A 14,510-nucleotide genomic window follows, 5' to 3' on the forward strand; every position below is an offset into this window, starting at 1 on the left:
GCCACGTGCCCCGCCCCTCGTTCCATCTCTGCTTCCTGAGCCCCGTGCGCTCCGCGTTCTATTTCTAGTCGCTTCCTTCCCGTGTTGGACTGGGAAGGGCCTTGAGAGTCCGTGGGCTCCAGAGTGTTCCAGGGGATGCGACCGCAGCTCCCCGGGCTCGTCCTCGGTGCGGTTGTGCGTGTTCCTTGGTTTTGGCCGCTGCTTTCCTCGTGTGCGTCTCTCCCCTCCCACCCTCCCTCAGACACACTCGTGCCTTGGGGGCCTCGTGGCTCCCCCCACTGTGTCTCCCTCGCTGGACTGTGGGTTTGTGGGAACGCCCTCACCCAGTCCGGCTGCACATGAGGACTGCTGTCTGGCTTTGCTGTCCTGTTGCTCTGTGCTGTGAGTCGGCCTTTTGGAAGGATTAGACGTGTGTCACTGCTGTCTTTCTAGCGTCGGGCTTTGGGCAGGTTCTGCGACGGCGTCTCTGAAGTCCCCGTTCCCATCCCGCAGTCGGGCTCCCCGAGGCTCTGCCCCAGTGCCCTTGAAGTCCTTTGGCTCCCCAGTGCTTTGTTATTGGTGCCTCCTTCTTCTTGTTTAAGATTTATTTGTTTATTTGAAAGTCAGAGTTACACAGTTTCAAAGAGAGAGGAGAGGCACAGAGAGAGAGAGAGAGAGAGAGAGGTCTTCCATCTGCTGGTTCACTCCCCATTTCGCCATAACAGCTGGAGCTGAGCCGATCCAAAGCCAGGAGTCCAGAGCTTCTTCCGGGTCTCCCACATGGGTGCAGGGGCCCAAGGACCTGGGCCATCCTCCACTGCTTTCCCAGGCCACAGCAGAGAGCTGGATCAGAAGTGGAGCCGCCGGGACTCAAACCAGCACCCGTGTGGGCTGCCGCACTGCAAGCAGCGGCTTAACCCACTACACCACAGCGCCGGCCCCGGAGCCTTCTTTATAAAGGATGGCGGAGGCTCTGTAGATTGATCTGATCTGTGTGACGTTTGGTGGTGCCTTCATGTAAAAACCCCAGAAAGAAGGGTTCAGACAGCGCGCTTGGCTCCCCCTCCCGCAGACGATGTTGCTGTGAGACGATGGCGCTGCTGCCGTCTCACCAGGGCCCACTCTGGGCGGCAAGGAGAGGAGCGTGCGCCTCATCTGCTGGACTCGGGCGCGTGTCCGGCGTGAGCCTGCGGGAGCCCGCCCACTGACGGGGTTACATTGACAGCTGGAGCTACATGGTCAGAAAATACCACTTTACCCTGCCGTGGGAGACGTGGCCGGGGACACGGATGCCGGAAACTGGGCTGGGTGTGCTGCATGGTTCCTGGGTCCAGAGAGTGTGTGCTGTGGTTCTGGAGAGGCGAGCTTCACTTCATAATTTTCATTAGTTGAAAGTGTAGGGCTATTATGACAGGGATAGTGATTGATAAGGATGTCACGTGTCATTGATTCCGGCTTCTGCAGGGCACCCGTGTTTTGGATGCTCTGGGTAGGGCAGTGTCAGTGGACCACGGTTGGAATGACGTGGCCTCGCTTTGATTCTGGAGATCTCTGCAGCCCAGTCCGAGTGTCCCCGCGCTGTGCTCTGGGCGGCACAGCCGGGGCGGCACAGGGCGCGCGTGGCCATGGCTGCGGGACTCGGGAGTGTGTAGGAGCTGCTGCCCTGCCCGCCCTGTGGGGAGCAGCAGTGCAGTGGAGGGTGGCCTGGGCAGTGGGGCAGGAGGTCGCCGTGGAGGTCAGCGTGGCCTGGAGACTGCTGGCGGCGGTATTTCCAGGCCATCTTAGAGAGGTTGAGCTTGGTGTGAGGAGTGGGGTGAGAGGGCGTTTGGTAGGGCTGCACTGCACAGGCGCCGATCACTCACTTTGCTTTCTGCTTGCTGTGCTCCTGTCTGTAGGTGACAGACCCGGCCTCCGTCGTTGGCCACTCTGTGCGGTTCTGGATGATGTCGGAACAGGACCTGGCGGATGTGGTACAGATCGCGGTGGAAGACCTGAGCCCCGACCACCCAGGTACCATGGGGCAGCAGTGAGCGTGACTCTGCTCCTCGGAGCCTGAGCCGCCCAGTGGTTTCTTTGGTTTGCATGAAGCAGAAGTGCAAGTGACACGTGGCCTCCTGTCCGAGGAGCGCGGGCAGCAGCGCCTGAGCCGCGCCCGTGGCCTCCTGTCCGAGGAGCGCGGGCCGCAGCACCTGAGCCGCGCCCGTGGCCTCCTGTCCGAGGAGCGTGGGCCGCAGCGCCTGAGCCGCGCCCGTGGCCTCCTGTCCGAGGAGCGCAGGCCGCAGCGCCTGAGCCGCGCCCGCCCTCCTGTCTGCACTGCCCCCCGTGCAGCTGTGCAGCACGGCCTCTCTGCACCCCTGCCACCCACTGGCCGCTCCGACGTGAGGGCCGGCGTGCACACGCATCCACGTCCTGTGTCCTGAGGCTGTGCTCCTGCAGACCGGCTGTAGACGTTGCAGTTGTGAGGTGGGCGCCTTGCCGCACAGGTGCAGGTGCATCTCAGGGTTTATTAGAGACAGAGAGCTCTCATCCAGGTGCTTGCAGCAGCTGGGGCTGGGCTCGGGCTGGAGCCACGAGCCAGGAGCCAGGATCGCAGTCCAGGCCTCCGACATGAGTGGCGGGAACCCAGCTGCTTGAGCCTTCGCCACTGCCTCCCAGGGTCTGCGTTGGCAGCAAAGTGGAGTCAGGAGTTGGAGCCCACGAGCTAGTGTGGGGTGTGGGTGTCTTAGCCGCTGGGCTGGATGCTCACTCTCCTTCATTTTTTTTTTTTATTTTAAGACTTATTTATTTTATTTGGAAGAGTTACACAGAGAGAGGAGAGGCGCAGAGAGAGAGAGAGGTCTTCCATCCGATGGTTCACTCCCCAATTGACCGCAATGGCCGGAGCCGCACTGATCCGGAGCCAGGAGCTTCTTCTGGGTCTCCCATGTGGGTGCAAGTGCCCAAGGACTTGGACCATCTTCTACTACTGTCCCAGGCCATAGCAGAGAGCTGGATTGGAAATGGAGCAGCCAGGTCTTGAACCAGTGCCCATATGGGATGCCGGCACTTCAGGCCAGGGCGTTAACCCGCTGTGCCACAGCGCTGGCTCCTTCGTTTTCTTCCATAGCTCCATGCTCATCATTTACAGGTGCACCCTGACTTACTGGACCTCCTCTTGAAATGGCTGTTTGCATGGTTTTCTTTTATATGTTACCCTGTATTTTATATATATTTCTTTGATATACTACCCTGATTTTCTTCTCTTTTTTTTTTTCCTAAGGATTTATTTATTTATTTGAAAGTCAGAGTTGGGGGGGGGAGGGAGGGAGGGAGGAGTCTTTCATCTGCTGGTTCACTCCCCAATGGGCTGCAACAGCGGAGCTGCACAGATCTGAAGCCAGGAGCGTCTTCCAGGGCTCCCACGTGGGTGCAGGGGCCTAAGGACTTGGGCCAATTTCTGTTGCTTTCCCAGGCCACAGCAGAGAGCTGGATCGGAAGTGGAGCAGCTGGGTCTTGAACCGGCGCCCAAATGGGATGCCAGCACTGCAGGTGGCAGCTTTACCGTCTATGCCAGAGCGCCAGGCCCCTCGATTTTCTTTTCTGTGCTGCCCTGTGGCAAAGATTCTCACCCTTGTATCTTGGCACTTGTTCTGGGGGCAGGCTCAAGTGGCAGCACTTCCGTGAGTAGCATTCAGCGGGGCCGCGGGTGGTTCTCCGGGGAGGCTCCGTGAACGCACTCTCCCCCAGGCGGCCGGGGGACGGCCTTCCCCGCGCCGTGCCGAGGCTCCCAGGCGGCCGGAGGACAGCCTTCCCCGCACCGTGCCGAGGCTCCCAGGCGGCCGGAGGACGGCCTTCCCCGCGCCGCGCCGAGGCTCCCAGGCGGCCGGGGGACGGCCTTCCCTGTGCCGCGCCGAGGCTCCCAGATGGCCGGAGGACGGCCTTCCCCGCACTGTGCCGAGGCTCCCAGGCGGCCGGGGGACAGCCTTCCCCGCGCCGCGCCGCGGCTGTGCGTTTCTTTACAACGGCAGAGACGAGTCTGTGAAGCTGCAGCTGCCTGTTTATTCTGAGGTGACCTTTGAGAAGTAAACCCTAAATTTCAGGTGTTTCATCTGTGAAGAACCTTTGTCTACACATACTATTTTTATAAGATTTCTTTAAAAAAATTTAGTTATTTGAAAGAGTTACAGAGAGAGAGATGGAGGGAGAGAGAGAGAGATCCATCTTCTATCCGCTGGTTCCCTCCCCAAATGCTCACAGTGGCCTTGGCTGGGCAGGCTGAAGTCGGGACCAGGAGCTTCATCTGGGTCTCCTATGTGGTTGCAGGGCGCAAGGACTTGGGTCATCTTCCGGGTGTTTTCCCAGGTGCACCAGCAGGGAGCTGGATCGGAAGTGGAGCAGCCAGGGCTCAAACCTGCGTGCATATGGGATGCCGGCACTGCAGGCAGTGGCTTAACCTGCTAGGCTGCGACACCAGCCCGTAAAAGATTTCTTGAGACGTCGTCTTCTTCTGCCCTAAGAAGTCTCAGGTGTGCCGCATTGTCTCACTCCAGTCTGAAGTGACAGGTCCACACAACGGGCCGAGTGAAGTGACAGGTCCACACAACGGGGCGAGTGAAGTGACAGGTCCACACAACGGGGCGAGTGAAGTGACAGGTCCACACAACGGGGCGAGTGAAGTGACAGGTCCACACAATGGGGGCACTGAGTGGGTTGCCTGGTTGTTCTTTCTGCGATGGTGGGATTGAAATGCTGACAACTTTTCTCGTCAGAAAAGAGGATTTTTGGCCATCTCCTAAGCAAGTGTGATGTCTTGTGTTTGGTGCTAATTGAACAGCTGCGTTTGGAAGTCGCTCGTGGTGTGGAAGAGGTGTGCGTTGTGATGGTTCTGGAATAAGCTGTTCCCGGAAGTCGGCACGCCGTGCTGCGGGGCCGTTGGGCTTGCCTCAGCCTGGGTTGTTTCTGAGAAGCACTGCTGTCTGTCCATGTGGGTGGGTGAATGAGCACAGAACAGCGTGTACCTGAAAATATCCCAGCGACACAGCGGAAGTCAGGACTGGGAGTGTTCCGCCAGCCTGCCCCCAGTAGTGTTCTGTACAGACCACAGTCCACAGAGAGGGCTTGGAGAGGCCTTTTCTTTTTCTTTTTCTTTCTTTCTTTTTTTTTTTTTTTTGACAGGCAGAGTGGATAGTGAGAGAGAGACAGAGAGAAATGTCTTCCTTTTTGCCGTTGGTTCACCCTCCAATGGCCACTGCGGCTGGCGCATCTCGCTGATCCGAAGCCAGGAGCCAGGTGCTTCTCCTGGTCTCCCATGCAGGTGCAGGGCCCAAGCACTTGGGCCATCCTCCACTGCCTTCCCGGGCCATAGCAGAGAGCTGGACTGGAAGAGGGGCAACCGGGATAAAATCCGGCGCCCCGACCGGGACTAGAACCTGGTGTGCCGGCGCCGCAGGAGGAGGATTAGCCTGTTGAGCCATGGCGCCGGCCAGAGAGGCCATTTCTGGTCTCTGTTCATCCATTCACTCATTTGGATTGTTTTTCTATCCCATTTTTGATTCTTGAGATGGATGCTTAGCTCATTAATTTTCAGCCTTTCTGTGTATCTAATATATGTACAGTGAACACTTCACAACATTTTTAGAAAATTTTTTTAAAAGATTTTATTTATTTATTTGAGAGAGTTACAGAGAGAAAGAGAGGGAGAGACATAGAAAGAGAGGTCTTCCACTTGCTGGTTCACTTCCCAAATGGCCGCAATGCCAGAGCTGGGCCAATCTGAAGCCAGGAGCTTCTTCGGGGTCTCCCACGTGGGTGCAGGGGCCCAAGGACATGAGCCATCTTCTGCTGCTTTGCCAGGCCATAGCAGAGAGCTGGATCGGAAGCGGAGCAGCCGGGACATGAACCGGCACCCATATGGAATGCCAGCTATGCAGGCGGGTGCTTAACCTACTGCGCCACAGTGCCTGCCCCACCATTTCTACTCTTGACCTGGTTCCGTCTGTTTCTTAAGTGAGTGGGAACTACGGTCTTTTGTTGGTTAACAGGTGGACGTGAGCAGAGCCGCTGAGGCCTGCCCAGCCCAGAGCTCGTGTCCTGAGCCACAAGAACTGTCCAGGGTGCGCGCCACGGTGCCGTGCTTGTCTTATCCACAGTGTGTTGTGCTCTTCTGTAAAATAGGAACCTCGTAGACATCGGAGGAGGAGACACGAAAGTGGAAGAAGCGAAAGTTCCCCGGGTTCTCAGCGGCATGGCTGCTCTCGAGTGGTTGGCGTTGTAGCCTGCCAGCTGTTCTTGTTTCCATCAAACCCAAAGAGCTCCAGGTTCTTGTGGTTTCGCACGTACGGACCATGTGGTTGTATAGAAGTGCGATTGTGCCTTCACATTCCAGTAGACTGGGATGGCTTTAAGATGAACAAGGCATTCTGTCGTATAATTCTAAAAGTGATGCGTACAAAATATAAAAACCAGTGTGTAAAGTACAGAATTATAAAAACCAGTGTGTTCAAAGTGTGGCAGAATTATAAAACCTGTTGTGTACAAAGCGTAACAAAACAGGACCAGAGTGTACAAGGTGTAGGAACACTGTAAGAGCCCGTGTGAAGGAAGTGTAGCCGAATCCCAAGAAGAAAGCGAGTGTCGGTTGCCGTTGCTGTTGGCAGGCAGCCTGAGCACCTGTCTCCCGCGTGGCTGCCTCTCAGTGCTTTCCTCACTTCTGCAGCTACGAGGAGCCACGTGACCCCAGCAAGGCACCCAGCGAAAATAATGATGGTGGGGTCCCCTGGAGGTCCTGGTTCAGTCCCCAGCTTCCTGTGAGAGTAAGTAGACTGAATGACCACAGACCCTTGCAGACATGGGTTTTTCCTTTTTAAATTTTGGTGAAACAAAAGGTTTCAGTGAGAGGATGGGGTTGTGCCTGCCAATGAGGATTCCCTGCATGGCAGCAGAGCCCATGGGGAGCAGTGTCCCCCCCCCCCCCTTTTTTTTTTTAACAAATATTTATTTACTTATCTTTTGAAAAGCAGAGAGAGAGAGAGAAAGAGATCTTCCATGTGCTAGTTCACTCCCTAGATGGCTGTAACGGCCAGAGCTGGGCCAGACTGAAGCCAGGAGCCAGGAGCTTCTTCCAGGTCTCCCACATAGGTGCAGGGGCCCAAGCACTTGGGCCATCTTCCACTGCTTTCCCAGGCCCTAGCAGGCAGCTGGGTTGGAAGTGGAGCAGCCGGGACTTGAACCAGCGCTCGTATGGGATGCCGGCATTGCAGGAGACTTACACGACTTCACCACAGCCATGCTGTCCCCGAGCAGTGTTTCTCGTGTATATTGGTCCTCGGCTATGATGTCCACCTCCAGGGAGATCAGAGTTTATAGCTCTGGCCAGGCCCTGTGAGACCTTCCTGCTGGAGCCGTGACGTCTTTAACAGTTTCACAGTGGATTTTCTGGCCTGCACAGGCTGCAGGCCCTGGCGCTCATGGCCCTGTTGAGATCTTACTTGGAATACACACGTGGCATCACTTTGATGGGGGGACCACAGAGACCCAGGCACTTGGGTTCCCTGAGTGCCAGCCGTATGTATGGGCAGCCCTGTTGTAAGGGGCTGGAGGTGTGGTCTGTTCTGTGGGCTCTGTGACTTGGTGTCACAGGGTGAACAGATGTGAATTCTGGCTCTTAAACAAGGTGGCCTGTGGCAGGGGCTGGATGGAAGGTGGACGGATTCTCCTGGTGAGGGATGGGCAGTTGGTGGTCGGAGGAAGGGCCCAGTGGCTCATCCTGCCTGTGTCAGGTGCATCTGAGAGCAGACCAGGCCGTGTGGGCCCCAGCAAGCATGCTCACACCTGTGCATGTCCACACTGATACTGTCACATCGCGTGGGTTTTTAGATCCCGGCCCTCACTGCTACAGAAGAGACACACGACTGAGTAGTTAGGGAGGCGGTGGGTTGGAGCTGTTGGGGGCGGGGCTCTCCGTATCCTGTTGCAAAGTGAGGCAGAAGAGGGCAGACAGCTCTCGCGTAGGTGATGTTGAACTTCGCATGTGCACGTCCGTGCAGGTGCGTGTCGCGTGTGTCAGGTTCTTGTCTGTGTGCATGTGCGGTGGTGTCAGGTTTGTCTCTGAGCACGTGTGTGTGTGTCTGGCGTTCATCTCTGTGCGTGTGTGCTGTGGCTGTCGGGGTCACTTCCGTGTGAACCTGTGGAGGGAAGTGAGGGAGGCACACCAGTTACCACTGATTATTTCTGGCAAAACGATAGCAAAGTGACAAAGTAACTCCTGGGATACAACTTGATAAAAATGTTGACTGTGAAGCTCTGTCCCCAAATGCAAACGTATCGTCTTTCTTTCTTTTCTTTTCTTTTTTTTTCAGATTTATTTATTTGAAAGAATTATACATAGAGGAGAGGCAGAAAGAGAGAGAGAGAGAGAGAGAGAGAGATAGAGAGAGAGGTCTTCACTTCCCAGTTGGCCACGATGGCCGGAGCTGTGCCAATCCGAAGCCAGGAACCAGGAGCTTCTTCTGGGTCTCCCACGTGGGTGCAGGGCCCAAGGACGTGGGGCATCCTCCACTGCAAATGTGTCCGTCTTTCAGAACGACCTGTTCTGGGGCCCGGGGCTGGGCGTGTCTCCCCAGAGTGTGGCCGGCAGCGATGGGTCGATCGTGGGCGGTTCTGGTCTTTGGTTCTCTCGGATGCCGTGTTTGTAGCAAGTGTACATCGAGGGAAGGTGGCCAACACCCTGCAGCAGGCCTGGAGTTGGAGAGCTGCTGATGGGGAGGAAGCGGTGTGGGCCGTGGCTCTGATCATGACCCGGCGTCACCGCCTCTGAGTGGGTTTTGATTTAGAAATGAGCAGCTGGGGAGAAATCACTGTTGTTGTTGGCTCTCGGCTGACGCTGGAGCCGTACAGGCCACCTGGAGACCGCCCATGACAAGCCGGCCGTTCTGGCGTCGGGGCAGCAGCGTAGCTCCCCTGGGACCGCAGGTGCTCCTGGGAGGAGGAGGGCTCCCCTCCTCCCTTTCTCTGCTTGAGTACACATTTTAAGTTTTAACTTTAAAAAAAGCACAACCCTTTTTATTCAATGGTAAGCTGTCAGTGTTGTTTACTGATGTTAACGGAACTCTGTGGCAGTAAGTTAAGTGTTTGTCATTGATTTCAGTTGTGCTGGAGAACCACGTAGTGGCGGACGAGGACGAACCTGCTTTGAAACGCCAGCGACTCGCCGTCAGTTGCCAAGATCCCTCCATAAAGGTGAGACACCCGTCTCTGACTCTGTGCTGCTCAGTCGCCGATTGTCACACGCTGGGGTTCTTCTCCCACTCCAGAGGCGAGGGCAGGACCCTGCTGTATCTCCTGCAGCTCTGGTGGCCCCGGGCGTCCTGGGCTCGGGGCTGCAGTGCCCTGGTCTGCCTGTTGTGACGCGGCTTCCCCTGTTGCCCTGGGACTGCCTGCTTGTCTGCTCTCGGACTTGAACTTGAGTTCAGGGCCCATGGTGATCCCGATGGTCTCGCTGACTTAGATCTGCAGCTCCGTTTTCCAGATGAGGCCGCATTTCTGGGTCTGGGGTTGGATTGGAACATACTGTTTTGTTTAACCCCTACAAAAGAGAGCCTGAAACCCCTTGTTCCCTTGAGGAGTGTGGCGAGGAAACGTCCACGTGGAGACGCCGCCCAGTGAGGAGCCTTGCTAGAGACACAGGGCTCTGTTTCCATCATTGGTGACTTGTGCCTGGCATGGAAGTCGGCTACGTTCTGAAGTTTACTAGGTGGGGTTCCTGGGAAGCACTCTGGGTTATTTCTGGGTCTTTGGTTGCTAGGTTCCTGTATTTGCAGAGTCGTGGCAGGAAGTGTCAGCACGTGTGAGAAGCGCACGGGGCAGTGCACAGGAGAGCTCTGGCAGTTTCTCTGTTAGGCAGCGGGTCCGGCGACGCACGCTCATGTCAGCTAGAGGAAGTGGCGTAAGCTTGCCCATACTCCTTATGCAGGGGATTGAGTGACACCTGGACAGTTCCAGCCCCAGGCCAGGGGCTGGACAGTGGTTGCATTAGTACCACCATGCTACCATGTTTTAAAACAAAATGGGATTGTAATTTTGTCACAGAAGACATTAGTGCAAGCGTGGGGCTGTGAAGTGGCCCTGCGTCGGCGCTGGCCTCAGTGACGTGGGAGCCGGGCTGCAGTTTGGACGCTGCCGGCGAGCAGTCGTGAGCACTGTTGGGAGTGCTTGCCTGCAGACTTCCAGAACTGTTAGATTCAAGTGGTCTCTGGGTAGTGCCCGTTGTGTATGAAAGCTTGCTCAACAGTTCCCCACTCTTCATTCCTTATTGTCTTGTTTGATAAGCTACTTTGTTTGTATATAACAATGATTTTCACCCAAACCCCAGATGGAATTATTCCTAATTCAGAATTAAAATAATGTGGTATTACTGAGTTTAAAGAATACAGAAGGGGCTGGCGTGGTGGTGCAGTGGGCAAAGTGTCACCTGGATTGCCGGCATCCCCTAAGGATGCTGGTTTGAGTCCCGGCTGCTCCACTTCTGTTCCAGCTCCCTGCTAATGCACCTGGGAAAGCAGTGGAAGACGGCCCAACTGCTTGGGGCCCTGTACTCACATGGGAGACCCAAATGAAACTCCTGGCTTCGGCCTGGCCCAGTGCTGGCTGTGGTAGTCGATCTGGGGAGTGAACCAGCAGATGGAAGATCTCACTGTCTCTCTACCTCTCCCACTCTGTAATTCTGACTTTCAGATAAATAAATCTTTAAAAAGAATACAGAAGACAAGTGTTTCGTGTCTTCAAATTACAAAAGAATAGTGGGGTTGTCAGTGGTCTTCTGTCAGGAGTTGAGCATTTCAGGGTGATGTCCGTGCTGTGGCACAACTGGCATTGGCCTTGTGGCTACCGTGGCTGCGTGCCAGCACCCCAGGTGTCCCCTGTCCCGTGGCTTGTTCTCCCTCTCACATCCTGGGGAGTGGGCAGTGGACCACTGTGTGCTTGCCTCACCCTCTGGATGGATCTTACCCTTAGGGAGCAACGGACTGAGACAGAAGTGAGTTGCTGGGTGAGGTGAGGTTTTCTCCCCCAGGGTGCTGCCCTCCCTGCCGTCCCCCAGGGCGTGGTGCCGGCCACACACCGTGTTGCGTGGTGCTGCTATGCTTTGATAGCTGCAGATTGCTCTCGGGCCATAGCAGAGTCCGCTGCTGGAGGTCCGGTCCACGCTGGCTCTGAGCAGCTCTCACACACCTGTGCCTTCCCGCCTGGCACGGCCACGGTGGGACAAGTCGGATCCTGACTCTCGGTCGGGTGCTGCCGGCCGGCACTATAGAGTTCCGGCACGATCCTTCCCGGCAGCCTCCTGTAGGGTGGCGGCTGGGGAGTGCGGCTCCTCCCTGGGTGCTTTGTGCAGAGGACGCTTGCGCGTTTGGAGCCCTGTGTGCCCCTGCTCTCGGTGTTTACTTGGGGTTGGACTCAGTCATGGTCAGCAAACGTGAGGCTGCTCTCCCGATCACCACCAGATGGCGAGCTTGCAGTTCAGCAACTCTGGGAGCCCAGGGTGACCTCCGTCAGGGCGCAGCGGGAGCTCCCCGGTGCTCCCAGGCAGTGGGGCGTGGTGTGAAGGAACTGTCTGGGGGTTCCCAGGCCGGTGTCAGGTGTGATCTCTCGTCATTGGAGAGACGTGGGCGGCTTTCAGTGTGAACATGCCACTTGATAGAACATGCTAAAGACATGCTTTGTTAACGGTTTGCGCACAGCTAAGAATTGCAGCTGCACATAGAAGTCAGACCGTGGTTGATGGTCACGTTCCCGAGGCAGGGGTTGCGTTGTTTACGCAGGTGTTCCTGGCGTGTGCGTGAGGGAGTCGCGGTGCAGCAGTGCGCTGTGGGAGAAGCTGTACCTGGAGCAGAACACGGCTCCCCGGTGCTCCTGGGAGCCGCCTCCTTGCGTTCGGGCCTCCTTTCTGAAGCCGCTCTGTTTTCACTTCCAGTCCTTCCTGTACTCCATTAACCAGACAATATGCCTACGACTGGACAGCATCGAGGCCAAGCTGCAGGCTCTGGAGGCCACTTGCAAGTCCCTGGAAGAAAAGCTGGACCTGGTCACCAACAAGCAGCACAGCCCCATCCAGGTCCCCATGGTGGCGGGCTCTCCGCTCGGGGCCACCCAGACCTGCAACAAAGTGCGATGGTAAGAGCGGACTCAGCGTGGGGGAGGGGGCTCCCCCGCCGCTGCTCCCTGTGCTGTGGACAGCTGGGCCTCGGCACTTCCTGGCGCTGGTTGTAGGCAGTCCGAAACCGAGCGCAGGGCGTCTTGCTGGCACTCTGTTTCTCTCTGTGACACAAACCAGACCCCACGCCTTTGCTCTGGAACCAAGTCTTTGAAGACGGACATTGGCCTCTTTTCTCTTTCCTACTCTATCTGGCAGATCTTTTTCGGTGTTTTTTCTTCATAGGTGGTGTTTATAAATTCTCTCCAGTATATCAAACGTTCCATTCACGCCTGTGGTTTCTATTGAGCCTATTTTTAAAGCTGTCTTCAGAGCCTAGTCTTGGAGGCCTACACAGTAGGCAGTGCACTGCCCTGAGGCGAAGCTGGTGGAGTTTGGTTGCACGGGAGGAGCCCCAGGAGCCTCTGGCCTGCTGTGCTGGGTGCTTTAGCCTGGGAGATGAGCTCCGGCTCCCACTGTGGGTGGCAGTGCCCCTCAATCCGGTGGGCATGGGCAGGTGTTTGTGGTGGTGGGCAAAATATGTCTGTGTTCCTCTTGGGGCCTGGGAGCTGGGAGACTCTTCACACTGTTCTCTGGAGTGCTCTGGAGGGGCGGCAGCCCCCTGCCCTGAGTGCGGAGGACAGCAGTTTGGGAACTGGGGGAGACAGGTGGACGCAGAGGAGTGGGAGCCACAGCCAGCCTGCAGGCAGTGCGGTGGCCTCGCTGCCCCCGTCCCTCTGCTCTGTGGTCCCTCAGGTACACGGGGAGAGACAGGAGGATGCCTTTCTGTGCTGTGGTCTTGGTGCTGCAGTACGAGCCCAGGGACTCCTAGCGGCACCGGTTGTGCTGGCGTACTTCATCATGCTTCCTGAAGTCGCTCACCACCTGGCCCCTACCCCGACCCCAGCTGGTAGAGGCAGAATCGGGTGTCTCAGTACCCTCTGACAGGGAGTGACGTCAGTGAGCTGGTTCTTTGCACGGACACTTGATTAGGTTTGTTGTGGAGACTCCCTGGACTCAGTGCCTTTTTTGTTGGGTAATTTTTGTGTGATGTTCTCTTATTGTAAAATACGATGTTTAGAAAATAAGATCTGTAATTTAAAAATTAACAGGATGCCCAAACTGTATTGTAAAAGTAAAAGGACAGTAGTGTGTAGTAAGATAACGTATTTCTTTTTTTACAAGAAGATTTATTTTATTTATTTGAGAGTTACAGAGAAAGGTAGAGATGGAAAGAGAGGTCTTCCATCCACTGGTTCGCTCCCCAAATGGCCTCAGTGGCCAGAGCTGAGCCGATTCGAAGCCAGGAGCTTCCTCCAGGTCTCCCACGTGGGTGCAGGGGCCCAAGCACTTGGGGTGTCCTCCCCCCAGGTGCACCAGCAAGGGCTGGATCAGAAGTGGAGCAGCTGAGACTCGAGCTGACACCCTAATGTGATGCGGGCACTGCAGGCCGGGGCTTTAACCGCTGCACCACAGTGCCAGCCCCAAGGAAGAGAACGTATTTCAGCAAGCCAGTGGCTGCCAGGGAGTAAGCCAGGTGCCCTGCCTCGCACTCTGTGTCTCAGTGCCGTCCCTGCAGGCTGACCCCGGCCGTCCACAGGCTTTCCAGCATGGTGGCAGCTCTGGATGAAATTTCAACTAGGCAGAGTGTGACGTTCCGCTTACCCGGTAGTCAAGTTCCTGGAGAATTCGAGTCATGTTAAAAATACACAAGCATGCACATGTGTGTGTGCGTGTTGGACGGAGCGTGGGTCTGTTTCCGTGAGTTAGCACAGATGTCGGGGCCCTGCGACGTGTGCGGGAGGATCTCCTGTTAGGAGCACACTGAGCATGTCTGTGTCTCAGTGGATGCAGAACACCCTAGGCACTTGGGCACCTGCTCCAAGGGACAGCTCCGAGGGCGCCCCAGCCATGGCGGACCTGGAGTCCACCTGCGTGGTGGGCGCCTGGGCCCTGGGCCCCCCACTGTGGCCGAGTTTGTGGGCTCGGTCTCCAGTGCCCGCCTCACCCTGGCTGCTGTGGCGTGTGAATTCTCCCACTGCCTGGGTGTGGAGACCTCCGTCTCGTTGGGGTGGGCGCCGCGCTCACGCTGGCTGCTGTGTCCTCGGAGTTCTGGGGGCCTGGAGGTAGAGCCGCTCTCTGGGACGGGCTCTTTTCTAGCTGCAGGGTCCCCATGTCCCCTCGACGGGCAGCAGGATGGTTCTACTAGCAAATAGTGGAGTACTCCATCTGTACTAGCAGTAGTAGAATACTCCGTCCGTCCTAGCAAGTAGTAGAATGCTCCCACCATCCTAGCAGTAGAATACTCCGTCCGTACTAGCAAGTAGTAGAATGCTCCGTCCATACTAGCAGTAGTAGAATACTC

The 14,510-nt window shown here is 56.5% G+C and overlaps 1 protein-coding gene across 10 annotated transcripts in view; it reads left to right on the plus strand.

The window, feature by feature from the left end:
* BANP (BTG3 associated nuclear protein) overlaps positions 1-14,510 on the plus strand; it is a 111,992-nt gene that overhangs the window by 17,190 nt on the left and 80,292 nt on the right. For all 10 annotated transcript variants that reach the window (XM_062176911.1, XM_062176913.1, XM_062176917.1 and 7 more), the window contains exons 2-4: positions 1,875-1,989; positions 9,104-9,195; positions 11,927-12,126. In XM_062176911.1, coding sequence (XP_062032895.1) covers positions 1,920-1,989; positions 9,104-9,195; positions 11,927-12,126 — 362 coding nt within the window. In that variant the 5' untranslated portion in view covers positions 1,875-1,919. The remainder of the gene's footprint in view (positions 1-1,874; positions 1,990-9,103; positions 9,196-11,926; positions 12,127-14,510) is intronic.

The sequence above is a fragment of the Lepus europaeus genome, chromosome 19, assembly GCF_033115175.1.
Source record: "Lepus europaeus isolate LE1 chromosome 19, mLepTim1.pri, whole genome shotgun sequence".
Classification (NCBI taxonomy): domain Eukaryota; kingdom Metazoa; phylum Chordata; class Mammalia; order Lagomorpha; family Leporidae; genus Lepus; species Lepus europaeus.